Raw genomic sequence first — 23,878 nt, forward strand, 5'->3', positions numbered from 1 at the left:
TGTATTTCAGAATGTACAGGATATACATATTCTGTAATGTATTTTAAGTAATGTAATTAAAAACACACCTTCATTCAGAAATCAGCTTTTTGCAACATTTAAATCTACTGAATTAACCTGTATTAAGCTTTAACATAGTGATTAGCTATATATAAGCCCAAACAACTTAGTATAGAAAAGCCCCCACAAGTGAACTTAAAAAAACTGCTCAGACTTCTGGGGAAGGTAACAAACTGAACTGGAAAAACATCCCAGTTAATTGAACACAAGCTTTTTTGTTTCCTTTTTTTTTTTTTTGACAACTCTGCTCCCAGTAATTGGAGGCTTTAACATCAAAATGACCATAGTACATTTAAAAAGTCAACACTCCACAATTTTCCCACCAAGGAATACTTCTAACAGCTCATTTGCGCAATGAGAACATTGTGTTCTCACATGAATTACATGAATATTTTCAGAAGTCAAACTTCTTCATTGCTGCTATTTTCAAGATTTACAGAGTGAACTGAGCAGGACCCATATATATTTATAGACATAAACATACTTTTAGTTGATCAGTTAGATCTTTTTCCTTCACTTCCAGCAAGGGAGGTAGAGCTAACAGATCACTACTCCAAATTTTACAATTTTACATTTATCTCATCTTCTGACATATGTTCACACTACAAAGACCAAAAAAAAAAAATTAGCTTATCTATGAGGATCATTTTACTTGAACTTACATAAAGCTCACACAACAGCATATAGACTCCAAAGTGTTTAAAGCTCTAGAAACAGCTTAAATCTGAAGTGCCAATGCAATGCAACATATTTAATTTGGAACAGTATCTCTTGATTTAATCTCCATCCAGTTATTCTTTAACTAGCTTTAGCTGCAGAGCAATCAAGCTAATAGTTCAAACTAGCAAGCTAATTACCATGCAGATATTCAGGGCTCTCCAAGACTCAAGACTCTAAGGTAAGTATTTCCTTTGATATAAAGACTTCCACTCAAGAGTCAGTATTTTGCTCACAGATTGTAGTTGAATAATGAGCTACATGTCTCCTCCAAAATAACACATTTAGAGGCTTACAATGCACAAGGTTCTGAAGAACAAGACACTTCAAGACCACCCTATTCAGGTCCTTAACTGATCCAAAGTACTAGCACATAGGACATACATTTCTGGTTTTAATGAGGCCTAGCCCTCTTCCTCTTGAAATCTAATACTGAAATCTGACCTTCTCTGCTTCACGTTCACAGTATTTAAGTCTGTCATCCTCAACAAACCGTATGGATACACTTTGTATTCAATCAGTAATTAAGATGTTTTGTAACTTCTCAAGGTAAACACAGCATCACAAGGTTTTCTTACTTTTTTCTTTATATTTTTCCAAGTTTTTACAGATCTGCCTTCCCTTTCCTTTTTGCTCCCTTGGAAGACGTAAGATTGTTCTGTACTGTTTCACATGCAGCCTGATGACATCACCATCTCAGGCACCTTTACATGATTCAATTTTAGCTAAGTCCCTATGCACCAACTGATTTTTGATCACAGTGATCCAATGCCATGCCGGCAATAAAGTCAAGGATCTTACCTGAAACAGCAAGGCACTGACTCTACTCATATAACTTGACAAAAAGTTTGAAGAGTAAACAAAACCAAACAAATCCCTAAGGCTCACTTCTAGCATTAAAAGCCACAGAACTAGGTGCTATCAAATGCTGACCATGATAACAATCTGTTCAATATCAATTCTTAATTAAGCTTGTACCACTAACTGAAGAAAAGATACTGATGAATTATATGAACAACCTTCTTAAAACAACAAAGTATTCATGCTATGAAATGACAGAATATTTTCCAGATTTACAGGCTTGTTATATTTTGCAATAAACAGATTTAGATTTTCTATATGAAGCAGCCATGCGCAAGTCTAATTATAAAAGAAATGCATTTTGTTACCCACTTAACAGCACACTTCTGGCAAGACAAGGTGACCATACTGACACTTTCTAGCCACTGATTTCCCATAACCTGCCAACTATTTCCACAAGACAACATGGCCAAACTACAGAAGAGCAGAAAACTGAATTTTTTGCCCTCTATCCGCAAGTTATTCAGCTCATGGATATGTGGCCTTAGCATACACTAGTGGCAGGGAACTCCTCTGAGTTCCAATCAAGAATGGCTCAGAATAAGAACATCCCATTTTGGTGACAGCAAGTTGCCATGTCAGTAGACCTTCCCATGGAACACTCTTAAGATCAGGCTAAGCATTATCGTTATGTCAGTTTAACTTCAGCTGACATCAGAAAGCTTATTCTTGCAGTCCTCCTCCTCCTGTGTCAGCACTCATCAGGTACCTAAAAGACCCCTACCTACAAAACCTCACTTGTTCTCTTCCTGTTTTAACCTTCTGAATTAGCTCAATCACAAGTGGCAATGTAACAGATGCAATGAGCACAAATCTAGTGGCATTTTGAGATTTGCTTAGCTGGAAAAGCAAATAGCTTTAAGAGACTGCAGAAAACAAGCTGAAACCTCAACTTGAGGCTTTATAAAAATATATGCTTAAATGACTGGGACGAAGTCAGTGTGTCTTTTGACCACCAGGGCACAATCAAATTACTGTGTCAAAAAAAGATCAGAACCAAGAAATGGAAGAGATTCAAGATTAAGTAGTACAAAATGCCTCAACAGTAGCTTCCAATTAGAAGTGCTAAGAAAGGACTTAGGAAAAAACTGCACTTACATCAAAGAGATAGTATTACAACCCAGTGTTACTCTTACCTAAGGATCTGCTTTGTCACAACCCTTGCTTGGAGCGCTAGTTTGTCAACAAGTCTTTTGGGGGAAAGCGAGCTGGGATTAAAAAACAGTGCAAGATTAGCAACCATAAACATTGCATTTACAGGACTCAGCTCAAGTTCCCTTTTTTGTACAGTACTTGCCTCATTTTTTTAAATAAGAAAACTAGGGATGTATTACTTCCACCTCAGAGAGCAAATCTTAAAACCTTGTTCAGTGTTTAGCACACAATATAACACGCATACAAAAGCCTACCAGAATGCAAAAATTTTGGTGAAATGAGGCATAGCAATTCAGTAGTCTGAAGCCTAGACCGCTGAAACTCTCAGGCGCTCTCAGGTTATTTTTTCATTTTACTGAAGTTCAAGGGATTCTATCTTTTGAATCAGAGGTCAGCTTTATCTAATACCAACAGGAAATGAAGAACATTATGATGTAGCTCATGCAAACCCACCACTTGGAAATGGTTCTATTAACTTCTGAATGTTAACTTTTTACACCTGCAAATAACCCAAAATGAGAATCCAGTCTTAACTTTGTTAGTGGTATGAGCAGCTCTCCTCTAGGTGACTTTAGCCTGACATCTTACAAAAAAACCACAGTAACAGGAACATAATTTCTAGTTGAAAATTATAAAATAAAGTTACATAAAGTTGTATCTTTTCCAAGTACACCTAAAAATCAAAGAGACTGGCAACAAGAACTGCTTGAGCATGGGAATGCATGAAGAGGTCAGTCTCTTAATTTCAGTGCTGTCTCAAAAGTTAACTGTTGCTGAAGGGTTTTACTAACATCAAGCTCAAGACAGACGGATTCTCAGTTAAGTGCTATCACAGGATGTTCTGCAGAATTTTGAAATACTCTGAACCTCCATCTGGCTGCTCCTAAGGGTACAGCTGACAAGATATCACACCATTGAGCCAGGAGGCTTGTGTCACTCTGCTCCTTTATTCCCCACAGCTGATGGAAGAGACTGCCAGTTCTTCCATCAGCTCTTCTCTCAACTCTCTCTAGTTGCTGAATCAACATATGTATCTACATAGAAAGAGCAGGGAATAGTAATAATTGTTGGGAAGGCTACAGCTACTATTTGCAAGACAGCAACCAGAGCAGAGCCCAGAGAGAGGACTCACACTGCCTGTTAAAAGGCCAGGTACTGCAATACTGGATGAAGTACTGTCATCCTAGCACAAAGGGGTCAAAGATGACAAAGTATGCAAACCTCTTCAGCTCCACAATAAACAACCATCAACAAGACTGACATTTGCAACACAGAGCAAAGGAACAGATTTCAAAGAGACACTTTACTCCAATGTAAAGGAGTCAGGAAAATTAAATGTGTCAGGAAAATTAATTCACAAACACCAGAGGTTTATGTCCAAAAAAGAGACAGAGAAGTCCTGTAAATTTATTCGAATAAAGGGAGAGGCCATGGGGCATTCTCCTGGGGTCTCTTGAATTGTTGGGGGATGCAACCCCCTTTTTATCCTAATTCCTGGCCCCAACACCCTCTTCCTTTCTGCACTGGCTGAGGTACTCAGAAGGTACAGACTTCTCGAATCGCCTATTCTACGCTCCCCTCTAACATGCATTCCACTCCCCCCCTTTTGTTATATAAAAGAAAAAAACCTATTCATAATTCTATTAAGTCTTTGTTCTTTTTCTCTAGGTTCAGGAATGTAACATGGCCTTGGCTGAGCAACAGTCTATGTTGATTAGTAACATCTTCTAGAACTGAGAGTTTTCTTCTGTTACTTCCCTATCTCTAAGCTCCTAGCCCTATCTACAAGCAGATTTGCAGGTCTGTTTGTAAAGACACATTCATCTTATTCCTTTCAAATGCAACACAAAATCAAAGAAAAAGTAGTTGCAACTCAGAGTTTATCAGCTTGAGCACAACTCATACAGGCATGAGTTGGAGCTTCAAAAAAAGCTCTGCCCTTGAAGTCAGACATGGCTGTTAGCCACCATTCTTATTTCAGAATGCCATTTTCATATGTGAACTGGTCCTTCTGTTCTAGTTTAACTCCACATAAGACAGCACCTGTGCCCCGGCCTACTCTGCTTCCCACCACGCTGCACAGACCTTTAGTATCAAGCAGCAGGACAATCTACGACACTATAGGAAGCTAAAGAATGTAAGGCTCGTGATTCAAATGGGGTTGGGAAGGATACTCTTAGCCAATTTTATAAGGTTGAAATTTTAAATGTAACTACTCACTAAGAATGTTTACAAAGTCCCACGAACTTTAAAACTTCATCTGGAATTTTGACTTAAACCATATTAACATCAATGTCCATTTTACATGTTCTTACATTGTAATCTTCTATACATATTAACACATAGCAAATTAAGACATACATGTTTATCCTGATACTAAGCTTTCAGATGTTTACAAAACATGTTGAACTAATAGTTAAGGCATGCTATGAGGCAGCTGGAAGTTCTTCTGTAATGAATATTTCCAACTCTGTTTAACCAAATCTTCTAATCCCACCTCATTTAAAAGGAAAAAAGTGAGACAATGAGGTACTCTTTTTCCAACAAATGAGCCAGGCTCAAAAGCAGGACTGGAGGAGAACATCTCATTCTAAGTCCCACGCCTTCAAAAAACTAGTAGTAAGAGTAAAGAAGTAGCTCAAAAGTTATCCATATACACACCACTACTTCCTAACCACCACAGAATGCTTCACACTGCCATTTAAATAAACTCAAATCCCTGAGCATCAGAGCTGTAGGCCTAAATATGCAAAAGAGATTGAAACAAGCAGTCCTTAATGTAACACAAACCTCTGACTGGAAAGTTCGTTAAAGAGTTCCAGATGATCTTACAAATCTTCTGAAACACAAAAGATGAGTCAATAGTTCTGACAAACTGATCTGGTGGGAAAGGTTGAAGTCCTCCTATATAGCATCCAGTTTAAACACACAACCAAAATACGTAACAGATAACTGGAGGTCAGAAGGACAGCTGTACATCTGAATCTTGGTGGGGCTGCTGACTAATGTATTATATACAGAGAAACAAGTGAAGTTACACATAAACTTCTCCCAGTCAGGCAGACAAAACCCTTCAAGCGGTAGTGGGTCCAAATTAGACTAGCAGCCAGCAGGAATAGGTCTAAGTAACACATACAGGATGTTAAATAACTGGTTAGAGAGCAAAGAGTGTTCTGAAAGCTACAGCAAGTGTACGGTGATTACATTTCAAGAATTGAAAGTGACACTATAGAATATGCTAATCTAGAAGTATACTTTGCTCTAGCCAACATCAATGAGGCTCCATCTGGAGTTGTTCAGCTTGAACAGAACACATCATATATTAGCCATCCAGAGAGTCTGAAAGCAAAGTGTGCTCAAAGGCCTAGAAAACATGACCTACAAGAAAGGACTGGAACAACTGATTATTATTCTCATAAAAAGTAACCTGATAAAGGTCCTGAAGTACTTACACTGCAAAAAGAGAATGCCTGCAATACTGAGAATGCCTGTGAAGATTAGGAAGGAGATAAACCAGTAAAGCAATAAATAAAACAAAAGTAGAAGCACAAAAAACAAGCAACCAAGTCCAACGAAGTAAAGAAAACCTTTGATGCTACAGAACATGAATTTCTCATATGAACACCCTGGCCAAAACGACAAACCTCCCCAACCTTTAGAAAGGTTTGATATTTAGTAATTAAAAAAACCCAAAACAAACTCCCAAACTAACCTAAGATGATCCTGCACATGATCAAGGATTTTATTGGCTTCATTACTGTAAGATTAACAGACATTTTTAGTAAAGTAATAATCCAGTCTTCCTTCAAGTTCTTGTTAGCCAATATGACACACATGCTGAAGGACTTAACGAAAAGTTCTTGTTTCAGGAACTTACTTGCAACATTCCATTCCATACACTTATACCACTTGCTCTAGCATGACCATTGGGTTCACCCAGACTTTACTACTGTGAGAAGATTTCAGAATACACTGCTTTTACAAGCCTCATTCTGAGTCCTCTTCCTAGCAACCTGCTGTTTCTTCACCTGTGTTTAAAACCATCCTCCACTTGCTTTGCAAATCAAGAAACCAACCCAGTGACGCATGAAGGAAATAACAAAAACACAAAATAGACATTAACTCTAAAGATATCTGGAATGGCAAATTAATTTCATTTTTAATGCTCTGTTAGTACAACTTAAAATACACTACGAAACAGATCACCAGTGCTTTCAGCTAACACATACTTACCTAAAACAGAGCACTTTCAGCTACTTTTTTCATCCTCAGGTCAGCTGTATTTGGGTTTAGCTTGAATATTGCAACTTGTTCAAATAAATACCTACTTTCTTATCAAATATATTCCTCATTTCCTTCTGTTTGTATCCTTTAGTTACTTTTTTCAGTAAAGGTTCTCCTCTTCATCAGAACAACAGCCAGCTCACAGCAGGTGACCAGTCTCCTCTGTGACTTAATTTTTTGTCTTCTGATCCACAAGCAGATATTCATCTTTAATAATGTGTTTTGTAAAAAGCTTTTAACTCTTCAAAGTTGTATATTTAAGTGCCCATGAAATCTCTGTTAACCTCAGTTTGTCCTTAGTTAAGTCACTGTGGCATCCTCAAATCACTCCTTACAAGCAAGTCTTATTCTCAGCAACAAGTAAGATTTAAGAAAAATTACAGCCTTCTGCTTTGAGAAAAGTAACTCCTTCTGAGCACGCTCAATAATACACTGAGTTATAACCTTATGCTTAGACATAACTTTAATGTTCCTTGCTTAAAATTTATTTTAAAAGCTCAATTTCTTCATTTATTTGCAGGGCTGTGAGTTCAAGGTGATGACAGGAATTCCATTCGGGAAATATACCGGAACACCTAATCACAAAGTTTTAGTCAGCTAGTCCTTCAGCTTTTCTGACTTCTATATATAAACTGCCTTCCACGATACAGACAATGTCACACATTACACAAAAATTAACACTTTCTGGACATCAGTTTATTCTTAAAAGGTTTCAATTCTAGTATACTCTTCAAGGCTAGGAAATGTCAAAGCTGGTGTTACTACACTTAAAGTTCAAAGAGGATGCCAATACAACATCATGACAGAGGACACGCTTCGCAACAGTGCACTGCCTAGTTCAGACCTTGTACAGGCAGCTGCCTTCAAAACAGACCTCTGGCAAAGTTCACAGAACCGACCACCACATACTCAAGGCCTTCTCTGCAATTATACAAATACTATGTATTATAATAATTCATACACATAAAGCTTAATACTCTCCTCCACAAAGGATGCCTTATGGGCATCACTGAACATCCATCTACACTTCAGCTTGCTTAACTGTTCAATCACTCAGTTTCTTAAGGTACTTCAAAACTCCGTAACTCATCTTCATTCCAACTTGTTATCAGCAACTAGTAGTTATGATAATAAAGACACCTCATACTCCAGGAAATGCAATAGACAAGATCCTACTATCCTCCAGCACCACCTACAACTATAGCTTCCAGCACATGAATTCTTCCAGAAAAACTTCCCAGATCACAGTGACTGCTAAACGGTCTGGTCAGATAAATACCCTGCCACTTCCTTCCAAACTCCAGACCTCTCCACTCCTTATTTGGAGAGGCAATTTAATGCTATTGAATGCTATCACAATATCCACCTTTTCTTTTTTTTTCAAGGGGAATTAAAATTGGGGGTGAGGGATTGGGCACTAAATATCATAGAAGTATGAGGAGTTACTGCCCATCATTTCTGCTTCATTTCAAAATGTGGAAGTTACCAATAACACAGCAACATGTTCTCTTCCACCTAGCCACAAACTTGCAAAAACATGGGTTGGTGTTCCAGATGCCAACCCAGTCCAAAACACAGCTTTCCTTCCAAGTTAAATGGTTGTTGTTTCAATACTACCATATAATAAACTTGCCATTTCACAGACTAACAGAAATAAAACAAGGCAACTCAATCACAACCCAAAAATACAATACAAAATGTTCACTATAGGATTCTTGTCACTGCTGTTTGTTCTCTTTCATTATAAAGTAGCAAGTCACTTTTCTGCTACACAGCAGTATTTACATAAGCTGCCATCCTAACCATGAGGATAGCTATAATGCGCATCTTGCTAGATTACCCAAAAAGCTCATGTCTATCCCAGAGTCTAACTTATGAGCATTATTAAGATATTCTTGACTTAATCACTCTGACTTCATTTGTCAGACAGAAGCATTCAGACTCAAGTCCCAGGAATTCATCAGTACCAGCCTGTAGAGGGGAGGGGAAAAAACCAACCAACCAAACTTCCAAAGAAATCCTGGGATGTCTCCAAAGTGTTCAACAGATCATGTCAAACACAGATGTAAGCTATAGTGATCATTTCCAACTAGGTCACCTAGCAATTACCCACAAACACAAGTGAACTCCTAGGCACAGGTTTCTTCATAATGCATTTATCATTGGCAAAGGCAAACAAGCTCTAATATTGATGTAGAGAATAATGATTTCATGCAGGTAAAGCGGCAAGGGACCTCAAAAGGCCACTCAGTCCTGCTCAAACTAGGTCGAGTTATATCAGACCGCTTGGAAATTCATCCAGTCAAGTTTGAAATATTACCACAGAAGATTGATTCCTCAAATATTTTGGGCACCTGCTCCCTCACAGAGAAGTTTTACTTCCTTACATTGGCTCAGAATTTCCCACACTTCAGCTTGCTCCTATTCCCTTCTGGGGGGCATTTCTGAAGAAAGTGTAGATCTACCTTCTTGATATGTTCTCATCAGGCAGCAAAGTAAGGGTTCCTTTTTCTCAGCTTTCCCTTCTCCAGGTTGATCAGGCGCAGCTCTTGCAGTCTCTCCTCACACACCCTGTGCTCCAGTCAACAGTGACCCGCTGTCCACTCTGGTAGCTCAGTGTCCCCCTGGTACCGTAAGCCCCAAACTGGACACAGTGCTACAGGGACAGAGAGAGGTAAAGGATCCCTTCCCTCAATCTGCTGTCATGCTTAGCAGAGCCAGGATGAGGTCACCTTTCCTTGCTGTGAGACAAACTGCAGATACTGCTCCATCTGTTGTTCACCAGGGCCCTGTACCTGTGCCTCCCAAGCTGTCTTCCAGTCCCTTGGACCACAGCCTATATTGAATGGAGTTCTCTCAGTCCAGACGTGGGATTTAAAAATCACAGAATTGCTGAGGCTGGAAAAGACCTTTAAGATCACCGAGTCCAACCATTAAGCTAAGACTGCCACTAAACTAAGTCCCTAAGTGCCATATCTACACCTGCAGAGTGATGGCATTCAGTATGATCTGCTCCATAACTTTCCCTGGCACTGAGGTCAGGCTGGCAGGCCTGTAAGTCCCCTAAATCCTCCTTCCAGCCCTTCTTGTAGCTGGACATCACATTTGCTAACTTCCAGTGAACTAGAACAAGGACTGCTGGTAAATGATTCAAAGTGGCTTAGTGAGCACTTTTGACAGACTTCTCAGTAGTCTTGGGTGGATGCCATCTGGCCCCACAGACTTGTGTGTGTGTCTAAGTGGCACAGCAGGTCACTGACCATTTATCCTTGGATTATGGGGGCTTCATCCTGCTCCCCATCCCCGTCTTCCAAGCTCAGAGGTTTGGGTACCCAGAGAACAACTAGTCTTAACATTAAATACTGCGGCAAAGAATTCATTATATACGTCACCCTTACCCCACATTCAATAAAGGATGGAGATTTTCCTTAGCCTTCCTTTTGTTGCTCATGTATTCATAAAAATCATTTTTTACTTTCTTTTACAGCAGTAGCCAGATTAAGTTCCCATTGGGCTTTGGCTCTTCTAATTTTCTACCTGCAAACATCACAACATCCTTGTAGTCCTCCTGAGCCACCTGCCCCTTCTTCCAAAGCTCATAAACTCTCCTTTTCCTGAATTCCAGCTCTCTGTTTAGCCACACCAGTCTAGCTCCAAGCATTCTAGACACTCTTCCTCACCTTGCCAGCCTGCCTTCCCTGAAAGGTACAAATCCAGCAAATTGCATGACTCCAGTCATACAAGCTATTCCACAACATTGCTGGAATTCCAATGAGATCCTAAGTTCACAGTTGTGCTCATTTGTGCTGCCTTCACAATGGAAGGGATAAAACCAACTTCCATCATAGCCCCCTTGGACACTTGTTGATTGCTCCTTGCATCTTTGCTTCTCTTCAGATTAGAGAAAAATCAGAGGCCATCTCAACATGTATAGCTTAAAACCCTCCTCACAAGTCAGGAATGCTTTTGGAAAAGAACCCTCCGCCTTACTTCATCAGACAGACCCTGCCTCTGGTTCAGTAGTCCTTGTTCCTCAGGGAAAGTTCAGTGACTAGGGAAGTCAAATTAATTAATACCTGATCTTTCATGCATTTCATAGTATTTACACCAGGCAGCACAGGAAAGGTGTAATGGTCAGCCAGAATCTACATATTAATTATAAGACTGCACAGCACACAAGCTGAAATGACAGCCCAGCTGGCTAGGAGAAGCAACGAAGATACAAATCAAGAATTAGCATATCTCTGGGCTTGTATTTATAGACTTGTGCAGTGCTATATCAGTACTTAATTATTTTGTTATTCAGTAACTTATTTTTCCATACCTCTATACTTTCTGTTCTTCCCATACTACACTGCACTTGTCAGACTCCACCTCTTCATTCATTATCAAGGCAAACCTAAGTCAATGCAGAGAACCGATTAACTGTCAATTTCTGCATTTCACAATTACTGTTTATGTTCAGACAAAGTTTAATACAAATGTGATCACATTCAAGCTACATGTCCTAGAACTGTGCTATATTTTACCTACTCAAAGGTAGGGGTCAAAAGGAGAAGGATTTCTGTTCAGTTAATAACAGACAACAAAGCCAAAGCAAAGAGTACACAGGTTGCTTTCCTTTGTCTTGGTTCATTCAGTATCAGCACAATGCAGTTTAACAAATCAACAAAAACCCCCAAATAACTCTGACATACGCCACCAGAAATGCTGGCTGGTTTTGACAAACCAAAACTATCGACATTTAAAGGTGTGCCATACTGAAAAGCAAGGTCTATGAAATTCCTAACCTAACCAAGATGAAAAGCAAGGTCTATGAAATTCCTAACCTAACCAAGATGAAAAGCAAGGTCTTTGAAATTCCTAACCTAACCAAGATGAAAAGCAAAGTCTTTGAAATTCCTAACCTAACCAAGACAGAAGTTTTAAGCACAAACCTCCTGACTTGGGATAATATAAAACAAACAAAAAAAAACACCCACAAAACCAACTATCTAGGGCATTTCAGCCATTTTGGGGAGAACAAGGTAAATGAAAAAATACTGTTGTATTACCATCTTTGTCTTTAGTAGGATATTATTTTTATGTAGGAACAATAAGGCAAAAATTCAAGTCACATGGAACTGAACATCACTTCAACTTGAAATGGAGAAATGGACATGGCAGAATCAGAGAGACCACCCACTGCATTTAGTGGTATGAGTGTACATGGTCCACATAGCTACCAAAGGCTACCAAAAACTTCTGCACAAGCAAAATTTCTGAATTGCTTTAAATAAACACTCTGTTATCAGGATTTTGGGTTCTGGGGAGTTTCTGGTTTTCTGTGAAATTAGTAAGTAGTACCTGAAATTTTAAGCGTTCAGCAACAGTTGTAAACATGCAGCATTCCCTGCCCCCAGCACTGTACTTCCCACACTGAAACCAGAAAGCCATTAAAAACTGGTCAGGAACACTGATGTGTGTGTGATGTCCTTCTAGAGGAAGGAACAAGACCTTCAATCCCTAGGAAAGCCCTGACTGCCTTAAGCAGATCCCTCCTTCACTTTTTATATGTTGTCTTTCCACATACCACCTACTCTCGGGAGAACTGAGGTCTGGGGGAAGAGAAGGGAGGTTGTACTTTGCACTATGTAAAAAGGGAAGCTGTACTCTGCACTATGTAATGTAGCAAAGTCTCAAACAACCTCAGAAAGGCAGCTAAATATTAACTTCACATTTTTGATTACCTGTAAAGTTTTAGTGTTATCTGCCAATACTGAACAACTGTGGTCATACAATGAAATATGAAATAAACTTATTTTATCAGGAGCAGCAAATCTCAACTGTCCATAACAAAATCTGATGTGTTACCAGTTACATTACAAAGTTATGGGATGCCTGCTGCCCCCTGCATTGCTGACACTGCTGGCTTTTTTTTAGCTCCTAAGGCCAGCTCGCTGCAGGCCATTCCAGAAAGTTAACCCTTTTTTGTCCAGGAAGTGCATCCTGACAGTAAGCCTAGGGAATGCTGTTTAATAGCTGCTCAATTTACTGCTGAGCTACATTTTTCAGTATGTCTCACACTGTCACCCAGCTCTGTGCTGTACAAGATTGGTCTTACTGGCTACTTACTGAAGTAGCAAAAAAGATGTAGGCAGATCTTTATTTAACAAATTCTCTAACAGTTAAAACTTACATTAGGAAGTAACAACGGGATCCAATTTTAAAGTAAGTTTTTAGAAGTCAAATTGATTTGTAGGAAAAACTTGTTTCAGACCTTACTTTGACATTTTAATCTAAATAGAAGACTCCCAACTACTTCTACTTTTCTTCCAGGGCTAGCAACTATAGTATACTAGCTCCTGCCTGCCCATGCACAGTATGAGGCTCATTTAGACTGAAAGGGACTTCTGGAGGTTATCCAATCCCATCTCCAACTGAAAGCAAGGCCAACTTTGAAGACAGATCAAATTGCTCAGAGGTCATACCATAGTCAGGTTCTGAATATTTTTAGGGACAGAGATTCCACAACCTGTTTCAGTGCTTCATTCTGCGTGGGAAAACATACTGCTAACACATTATAGTGATTTCCCTTGTTGTAGCTTGTGTCTGCTGTCTCTTATCCTTTCCCTGTGCATAGCGAAGGAGAGTCTGTCTTCATTTTCCCTCTCACTGCCTATTAAACAGAGTCAGCAGCAATTAGGATCCCCCACTTCAGACACTTCTCAAAGCTGAACAAACTCACTTCTCCTGCCCTCTTCATACATCATGTGCTGACTCCCTACCTTAGTGGCCTTTCACAGGCACCTCAGCACCTACCTCATTTGGGAGCGCGAAACTGTGCACGATACTTCTGATGCAGTCTCACAAGCTCCAAATAGTAGAGAATAATTGCTTCTTTCAACTGGCTGACCACACCCAGTGTGTTCTTCAGCTTTTGCACCACAAAGGCACATACTGTCCCATAAGGACCCTTATGTTCTTTCCTGTAAAGGTACTTGTCACCAGTCTGGCCTACACCTCTGCTGCTGCATGGGGTCATTCCTCCCCAGAGAGACTTGGCTTGACACTTGCTTTTGAATTTCACAAGGTTTCCAACAGTCATTTCTGACCTGCGGACATCCCACTCAATTAGCCCCAGTCTCCAGCAGATGAACTGATCCTCACAGTCATCCACAGTACCCATAAACTTGCTTTAAGTGCCTTACAATCTGGAAAAGAGGTCAGAATGCAGACGAACTGCCCCTGCACTGGTGCCACCAGTGACAAGTTTCAGGTTAGTAACACTCACTGTTCTTCCTTTGTCCAGTGCCTTGTCCTACTTACTTACAGCAATCAATTCAGGACCTCTTTTCACAGCAGTCTCAGTTGTGGAGACACCACCATAACTGCTCTTCATTTCACTTCAGTTTTCACCCATATGTAGCCACATCAATTTATTATACCTAAACCATATCTCTTGAGATTCAAAAGACACAGCTATAGAGTAGCTCTGGAAATTCATCACAAGAACTTTCACTAACAGTTCTAAAGAGTCACATAGTCCTCACCTCTGTCTGTAAGGCAGAACACTCTCTGCAGAATCGTTTAAAGATCTTCCATGAAGCTTACACAAATCTGCTTCTCCACAATAGTTTCCATTCTGATTTATCAGGAGCTAGCATAAGTTATTAAATATTCAGGTGAAAACACTGATACATCAACTGTGATAATCTGGTTATAGTAAAATACCTTACTGTTTTACAGCTGTTGAACCTGACAGTTGTGTTAGACATATAGAATCATAGAATAGTTTGGTTTGGACAGGACCTTAAAGATTGGAACTAGACCATATAAGCCACATGTAGAAGCCTGAACTACCTCTGATACCTCAAACTGCTGGAACAGCTACACAGAATTTATTATGCTTCTTCCTGTACACCATATCCTGGATAAATGGGTATTTACACATTTGCTAGCTACCAGAGGTAGATTGTTTTATGCTACCTTAGCTATCAATAACACATTGAAGCTTTCAACAGGATGCATTTAAATTTCCCACAAAGTGATTAATGGTATGGTCACAACCATCAATTTCTCATCGTTGATATCTTTAGAACTACAGTGTCTTTTTAAATGATACAGTGATTTAATGAAGTCATAATAACATTACTTCTCTTTCAAGAAAGTTTATCTGTTGAAATCAAAAGCACATTGAAGTGTTTAAAACACAGAAACAAGCACTGGTGAAGGGCTAGGAACTGGGTTTTTATAATGCAATTATGAATCTTCACAAATAAATTTAAAATCATATTAAGCTTAACAGCTCTTGACTTCAGTTCTCCAACCCTTAGTAATAAACCTTAGCAGAGTTAGTTATTCATCGTGGCAAGGGCCAACAGATGATGTTGGAGAAATTAAAGGAATTTGGGGAAAGAAATTACCCCCAAGTTGTGTATGAGTTAGAAGTCTTGCTCCCTCACTTACTCTGTTGCTATTAAGAAGTTACTTGGTATTTGATGTAATTTAACTTATACTTAACTAAAGTGACTATTTTTCTACCAAATTATGTACACTGAAAAGAAATTAAGTTACCGATCTTGAACATGATCTCAACTTCTTCATATTCTTTCTTCAGCATCTCTTCATCCAACAGGCTAGTTTAAGGTATGCTTGTCCCAGTAATAATTAGTTTTCAGCTTAACCACATGCAGCATGGGTGGTATTTCAAGTAAAAAAAGCAACATAAGTGGGCAAAGAGTGCCCACACAACACAGGAATAAGAAAAAGTTAAATCCAACACTAATCTTTAATCTTCTGAGGGGCTAATAAAAATAAATTCAAAAGTAACCAATAAATTCCTCAAGCTAGCTCAGTTGTTTTTTTCCACTCACCTCTACACATATCAGCTACGGAGACCTGTTTGACTAGTCTTTATTCACCTTTAGCAGGAGATTGCCATCTCAATGCCTACAAATTTTGCACATGCCACTGCATTACACTGATAGCACTAACACCTGCCAAGTATTCAAAACAACGGTCACTTTCGGAAAACATTCTGCTCTGTACAAACTAATCCCAGGACTAGTTTAAGAGCTATCATGTTATACAAACCCTGACTAATGGAAAAGGAGAAAACAACAAATCCCTGTAGACATAAAAAGTTATCTTAAATGCCAGATAATGAAAATCTGATGTGGGAGGGGGGTTGGGGAAGGGGAATGGGCAAGAGCTGTCTACTGCTGCAGATAATCTTAGTATCCCTGTCAACTCAAGGCGAGTTACACTCAACTAGCCTTCATATTGAGAATAAAGTGGATAATATTTTACACTATTAAAAAATTAAAATTGCTTTTACTCCTGTACACTACTTGAAAAACAACTGAAAAGAAGCAAAAAAAACGGAACAGAAGAATGCAGTTATGATATAAGAGGATTGTCTGGAAGCTTGTTACTGCTTTTCATTACCTGAACTAAAAGTGACCTTCTTGATAGCATGCTAAGCTTTACATACCTTTACCTTCCCATACACTTGGGAAAAGCAAGGTAAAAGGATAGAGGACATCAACAGAAGTTTTAAGACTTTAACATTTTTTCCATTCCTGCTGCTAATTTTCTTCTATTGCTAACTTTTGGACAGAATGACCAATTTTTGGGTTCACATTTGAATCACTCCAAAGTCTGAAAGTTAATTACCTCAAAAGTTACTCCTGAAGCATTCATGTATTGGATAACACAAAAAAGCTGGTTTGGTGCTCTCACTGACTTGGAAGTTGTGCTACACCTTGAAGCTCTTCATCACAAACTTATGTACGAAGTTGTGTAATAAACAACCACAGGTCAGCTTTTCTAGAGTCAGTGTAAATACTGGCCATGAGCCCCGTCAGGAGCTTCACTCATACCTCACTCCACCTCCTTTTAACACACTGTTTTACACCTTCACCATCTAGGACATCCAGGGGAGTAAGACAAGCTTTCACCCAACAGCTTTATCATCTCTCCCCACAACAGAGACAGAAACACAATAATTATTTTCCTTGACACATTTTTTTCCTTTACTGCACATGTTGCTCTTTATTTGCTTCTCATAGATTTCCTTGTATTTTTTCCACATTCAGCTATTCCCACCTGTTCCTTCTTAGCTCTTGTGATTTCTTCCTGTACTCAGATGATACTCTTTTCTAGGCAATCCTTCTGCTTTCTAACCAGGAATAAAGAATAATCCCTTTACCTTTAACAAGAAAGCTTGATCAACCTATTTCATGTCTAATCAAAGAATTCCTCATCTTCATCCTCTCAATAAAAATCCATTACTGCATTTCAGATACCAATGAACTCTGAGGCACTGAATACAACTGCCCTTCAAATAAGTACTGTTCAAAAATGTTGTTTTAGACAGGCTAACCCTACCAAAACCAAACCATAGAAACACAGAAGAGTTTTGGTTAAAGGTACCTTTAAAGACCATACATACCTCCACCTCTAATGACAATAAAACACAACAACATGGGGCATAACAAAATAATAATAATTAAATAATTGCACCTATACCTATTTTTCACTTAGCAAACCTCGTCACTCAGTTCCAACTATCACGTGCCTTAGAAAATTCCTGACAGAAACTTCTGCATTACAATCCACATACCACTCAGAACAGAAGTCATCAGGGTAAAAGAAACAACCAACCAAACAACAAACGTTCCAATAACCCTCATTCAATACAACACATTCATTCAAAGCTGGAAATAGGAAGTACAAATACAAATAGTGCTAGAGCAAAGTAATCTGTCATCACACAGCCACCTTTAAGAGGCAGTGTATGGGGGCTCCAGAGCAAGCAGACAACACAATCTCAGCACTCTCACTTCTTTGCAGACGTATCCAACCAGTCCGCAGCCGTACCTTCTGATAAAGAGCTGTTTGGACAAAGCTGAATTCAGCCACAGAACAGCAGAGCAGGCCACCTCCACAGCAACAGGCAGCTGTAACACCAGATGAAAGCTCATTGCTTTTCAACAGATAACCAAATCAACACTAAAAAAAGACAACAGTTACCAACAACACTGCAGGTAGCTGACACTTAACAAGATTATCTTCTGTGTACCAGGTTTTTTATTTCTCTTACCCTAATTTCATTTACTCTGGATTTTGTTTCTACAAATTGAAATTCAGACTTTTGATTCTAGAGTTTCCAACTTCTTTTTCCTTTGAACTCCACAAATGCTACACTCACCAGCCCCACACACTGCTTTCTGAAGCAACACACTCCCAACTCCTTTTCCCTTCTCACATCAGATGCAATTTACATCTCATTGTGCCTACCTTAAAAGCTCTACTACCAGCACCTGAACGGTAATCAGCTGGTACAGGTGCTCTATAAAGGCAACACATTTTTGCTTCTCCTGCTACAGAACAGTCCTTTGTTTCTCAATATCGTCCTGCCAGCAATACTACATAAAAGGGATCAAAAAGAAAACAACCTAGATTTGACCATATTTCTCTCTCTAATCTCGCAAAAAGAAAATCCTGATAGAGCCACCTCTTGTTCACTGTCAAATAACACTCATATTCCATGACATAAAATTAAGTTAGAAAGGCAAGAGAGAAACACTGTTTAAATCAAATTCAACTTTTATGTAGCACAAGTGGCTAAATCACTACAATTCTTTTATGATACTCCAAGTGTTCAGATCTTAACTCAAATAACACTGTACTTCATTTCCATATATATGGGAGTTCTTGCACGCCAGAAGCATCACAGTGTAACAGTAACATTGAAAACGACAGACCTACCACAACGAAACAGAGCTAAAAATTCTTTCAAAAGATCACACCTTATATTCCAACAAGTTATCCTCAAGTACAGGCTGGACAAACTTCTGGCAGATTTTTAAAAATTTTTGCTAATTATCAAACAATCCAGATTTAAATTCTCCTATCTGTTGTTCCTACCAGTGCACCTGCTCTGTTTCTTCACACAGCAGTTTCATACACCACCCAGCCTACTACATGGTTCACCACTATTTCATTCCAACTTTTCAAATACCTTTATAGCATTCCCATTCCTTCTTTCACTGCTATGACATTGCTTCACTGAACACCTGTTCAAATGTGCATTTATTTCCATATCGTTTTCAAAAAAAAAAAAAAAAAAAGCATATTTAGACATGGATTTCTAAACTATTATAATTACATTTAACATACAACAAGGAAAAAACACATTCTGTTGTCTTTCTGAACACTCTACTACACCTTCCCATTTCCAAGTCAGTAATCTGCTTTGCTTGACATTCTAATTTCCCATGACTTAACCCAAAAAATGAGCAAAAAGGTTTATAGTCAGCGTGTTCTGATCTATAATTACTTGGGAATTTTCTTTTTTTTTTTTTTTTTTTTTAATTTTTGTATATGGTATACTGCACACCTACATTATCTACATCTTTATAATCAAATCCTTCCAGCTCTACTGCTAGTCTGGAGTTCTGAATTCCAGGCTGCTTTAAGAAAAAAAAAAATCACTGGGATCTTAGAAGACATAGGTACACTTCTTTTTCTAGCCTTACTGAGAAGCTTAACATAACCAGCACTTCAAATTGAAAAAAAATAATTATTTCTTCAGCAAAATACCTGAAAAATGCATCTTGTACATCTTTCTATTCACGTCACTTTACAGTTTTGCTTATTTTTAATTCATACTTACATCAAAAAAACTTTGCAAAGAACTTTTCACTGTGTGCAAACTAACGAGGCACTGGAATTAGGAGGACTTTGTTACTTAGTAGCACACAGGTCCTCATTTACAGCCTAGCTGAAAAATATCTGCTGCAATGCAAAATAAGTTACTTCATAAATTAAAGATTATGATGATGCTTCCTATGGATGCTATACATCTCTCCTAGTTCAAGGATGTAGTTTGATCTAGCACCTAGTTCGATCATGTACCTTTAGTATGCACTTTACTGTCTTGTGCACTGTTTGACTGAGAAGTGGAAGAAGCACCTGTACATACAACCTGAATCCAACAGTCTTGCTCTCAAAAAAGCAGCAGCATTTATTAAAGCAGGTCTATTTTTACTCAAAAATAGAAAAGTTGCTGTTATTTCAGAGTCCTGATATATTTTCTCTTCCCCCATTCAGTTTTTTGGTATGAGTGTTAAGATATTTCTGGCAATATTTCTCTGAGGAATTACAGCTCAAATCATTGTTTCTAACTGTCAATTGAAATGACTGGATAAAAATTGATTTGGTCTTGTAGTGACTTTATTCTACTAGGGTTTGGATTTTTTTGTGGTACCATTTTCAAATCTTCCTTCTGCTAGCATTATCAGAATTGGCTGAGTAGTAGGACAAAAGGCAACCAAAAGTAAGTTTTGGGTTCCATCAACATGTAAACATGCTCAAAATATATTTAGGAGAACTCTTAAAAGCCACAGCAATAATATTTTTCCTTCATAGTCACATGTTACAGTTACAGAGATATTGAAAACAACTGTGGGAAATTTCAAGGTGAAAAGAAAACTAAAACCTAAGATACTGACAAAAAACCCCTTGCCCTGCTGATAACCTCCAAGTCCAGAAGTCATTAGCGGTTTTTTAAGTTTTCGCTTTTATCCAGAGATTATACTTCAAAACTTTGTGCTTGAAGAACAAAATTATTTCAACACAACATTGCCACTTCTGGCGGATGTTCTGAAGTGTTATCAGTCAAGTTCACGTATGCAAAAAAAAAAAGAAACCGGGAAGACTGGCATCCGAATTACACTCATCAAGACTAAAATGGTTGAGTCGCTGTATGACACTAGGCACGGATGCTCTTAACTTCATTGTTACTATTATCTTCACATTTAGATGTAAAAATAGCTTGTCAAGGTTACGTCAAGTCTGCAGCTTCACTCTTCTAATTGCAAAAGAGCAGAAATAACCCTGAACAAAGGAAAGGGAGAAAAGTACTAGTGCAAAAAGTTTGCCAACTATATGAAAACTAAGTATTCAAGCCTTAAAGTTTGAAATGTGATGCCTTCTCAATATTTACAAACTTAGTAACAATCATCTTTTTTGAAATCTACATCATTGCCAGAGGGGGGAGACTATTACATACACGAGCACAATCCTACAGCAGCAGCGCCTCAACTCCCTCCCTGAGAAAGCATTTCTCAGATACTACACAAGTGTTTTACGGTGGCATGGCTTGCTCGTTCCTGGGTATTTTTATCACATGAACCTCCAGAGACTACCTCCTCTAACTTGTTCCTCCTTCATTAAAGAGGGAAGGGACACAGCGTCTCCTATAATAAAAATATCCTTGCCAACTATTCATTACTGCGTTGGGAATACAACGGCAGGATGATGGTTTTCGATTTGCTCTTGTCCAAGTCTACTTTTATCCCCTCTCATCTTCCACTGCTGTAAAAAAATGACACTACGCACACTATACCGCATGCAGTACAACACAAACAAATAAATAAATAAATTCCTGCTCAGTTTCCAACTGCTACGTCGCTTGTTTGTTCCCCACAGGAAGATGAACGGGAAAGGGGCGTCGGTGATGGCATTTTCCTGCCAGAAGTGGTCACGCCAAGCCCGGCGGGGCCCCGCACCGCAGTGCCCCCGGCAGCAGCTGCTCAGGATGCGGGTGATGTAGAGCAAGCAAACAATCCCACCTCGGCAGCAGCGGCGAGCGACCCAACACCGAAACTAGCACGGGTTTCACTCTCAGTGAGAAGGAACAATGACACGAGCCCACACCGCCAGAGGCAAAGTGCGTACTAGTCCTCCCCCGAGGCGCACCCGGGTAACACCAAGATCCTTCTGTCCTTCCCACAGGATGGGAAAGGAGAAGGGAGGGAAGCACCCGTGAATTCCCGCAAACAAGCGAAATCCCGCCGCTTAGGACGGGAATTACAGCGGATAACCTGCCGTCCGCCGGGGGGAAGCCCCAGCCACGGCGAATAAACTTACACTGCTGCCCCACCCGGGCCGCGGTCACACCAGCCCGACCGCCAGGGAAACTTGGCCTCCCGGGACACCCGCTCTCCCGGCGGCGGCCGCAGCGGGTGTTCCCGGGAGAAAGCGCCTGTGGGTCTCCGCGGTGAGGGCTCGAGCTTGGACCCCGCCTCATATCCCCCCCTTCTGCGCCATCCCGGCCACGTCCCTCCCGGTTCCCCCAGCGCAGGGCGGCCGGCAGCCCCCGCCACCCCTCCCCGCCGCCGGGCGCCACACAAAGTTTCCCTCAACTCGGCCGCGTCCCCCAGCGCTGCCGGGGCTCGGGTTTCTCTCCTCCTCTTCCTCCACCCGCCCCCTCGCCCGTCCGCCAAGGAGAAAAGTTCCACTTACTGCAGCAGAAACGAGAGAAAACCAGCCCCAGCAGCCCCAGCCCCGGCCCGGGAGGCACCGCCGAACGTAGCAGCCGCCGCCGCCGCTGCCACCACCGGGGGGAGGCACCGCCACCAGCCGCTAGGAAAAGTTCCCGGCGGGAGGGAGGAGGCGGCGAAGGGGGGAAACCAGCAGCAGCCTCCACAGCGGCTCCAGCCCCTGCCATGCTCCGGGCTCAGCTCGCAGTCGCCGCCGCTACGACGCCCGGTCAGTCCCGCCCGGTCCCGCTGCCCGCGCCGCCGGCGCCTCCCCACACGATGCCTGTGTCACTGAATGGGGCGGGGCGCGCCGCTCCCGCCCTCTCAGAGAGGGCCGCACCACCCGCCGCAGGGAGGGGGATCCGGGGGAAGGAGGGACGCGTGTGTCGTGCGCCTCCACCGCGACCCCCACCACCTCCCCCCCGCCCCGTGGCGAGTCGCCTCGCCCCCGTCTTTCCCGGTCCGCTCTGTGGGACTCGCAGACGCGCCCCGCGCATCGGGGGGTTCCCGTTGGCATCAGCGCCGCGGGAGGCTGGTGGGAGGGGGCGCCACGGTGTCCTCCCCCGGGGGGCTGTTGGTACGTCCCGCCCCGCCCCGTCCCTCTCGCCGCCGCCCCGAGCGCGGTCGGGGGCACTCGGGCGGACTCGGCACTTGCGCCCCGCTCCCGCCCCCGGTCCCTGCCGCCGCCGCCGGGCCGGGGTGGCCTGGGCGGCCACTGTCCCGTGGGCTGGGGACCGACCAGCAGCGCTCGTCCCGGGCGGGGAGCCCCGGGGAGCGGCGAGGGACCGACCGCCGCCGTTTCTGCCGGGCGCTGGGTGCGAGCATTCCCGGGAGCCGGGAGATCCGGCCGTGGCCGCTCCCGGACCTCCGCGGAGGGGCCAGGCCGGTTCCTCTCGGCGGGAGCGGCTGCCCGCTGGGCTGGAAGCCCGCGCTGGGGCCGCTGGCCGCGGGCGCGCAGCCCGTGCCCCGTGGTTTTGCCGACAGTAAACTTTCCCGGCGTTGTCCTCGCGTCGCTTACGCTGCCCTTGGCGAAGCCCCGTGCGGGACGCGCGGTGTGAGCCGGGCAGCGAGGGGCCGGGCCGGGGCCCCGTTCCCGCAGCACCTCCTAACGGGGCTTGTGCGGGCAGCGGGGCGGCGCACGGGGAGCGTGGAGCGCACGGCTGCGAGGCGGTGCGGACTCCATCCCCAGCCCGCGAGAGGTGGCAGGGTCCGGAGGTCTGAAACCATCTGGGAGCAGAGCGAGCCCTGTGCAGCGCTCACTGAGGAATACCAAATACGGCCGTGTGCAGCCCGCGCAGAGGGGCCTGCAGGGGTCCGGGGGCAGCAGGCAGCGTTTCTGTAACGCTAATGCCTGCAGGGATTCTTGGCTGTGGCACAGCACATAACTTTGCTCTGGGAAAGGCTGTCACAGAGGAGGGCAGAGCTGCTCCGCAGGGAGCGATGGTGCCCCAGCCGCGGGCGGAGACCAATGCTCCCGAGTATTGCCAGAG

At 41.9% G+C, this 23,878-nt stretch overlaps 1 protein-coding gene across 3 annotated transcripts in view; it reads right to left on the reverse strand.

Moving 5' to 3' along the window:
• Positions 1-22,675, reverse strand: part of NECTIN3 (nectin cell adhesion molecule 3) — a 62,911-nt gene extending 40,236 nt beyond the window's left edge. For all 3 annotated transcript variants that reach the window (XM_032098314.1, XM_032098315.1, XM_032098313.1), the window contains exon 1: positions 22,372-22,675. In XM_032098314.1, coding sequence (XP_031954205.1) covers positions 22,372-22,576 — 205 coding nt within the window. In that variant the 5' untranslated portion in view covers positions 22,577-22,675. The remainder of the gene's footprint in view (positions 1-22,371) is intronic.
• Positions 22,676-23,878: the final 1,203 nt, after the last annotated feature.

Source organism: Corvus moneduloides, chromosome 2 (assembly GCF_009650955.1).
Source record: "Corvus moneduloides isolate bCorMon1 chromosome 2, bCorMon1.pri, whole genome shotgun sequence".
Taxonomy (NCBI): domain Eukaryota; kingdom Metazoa; phylum Chordata; class Aves; order Passeriformes; family Corvidae; genus Corvus; species Corvus moneduloides.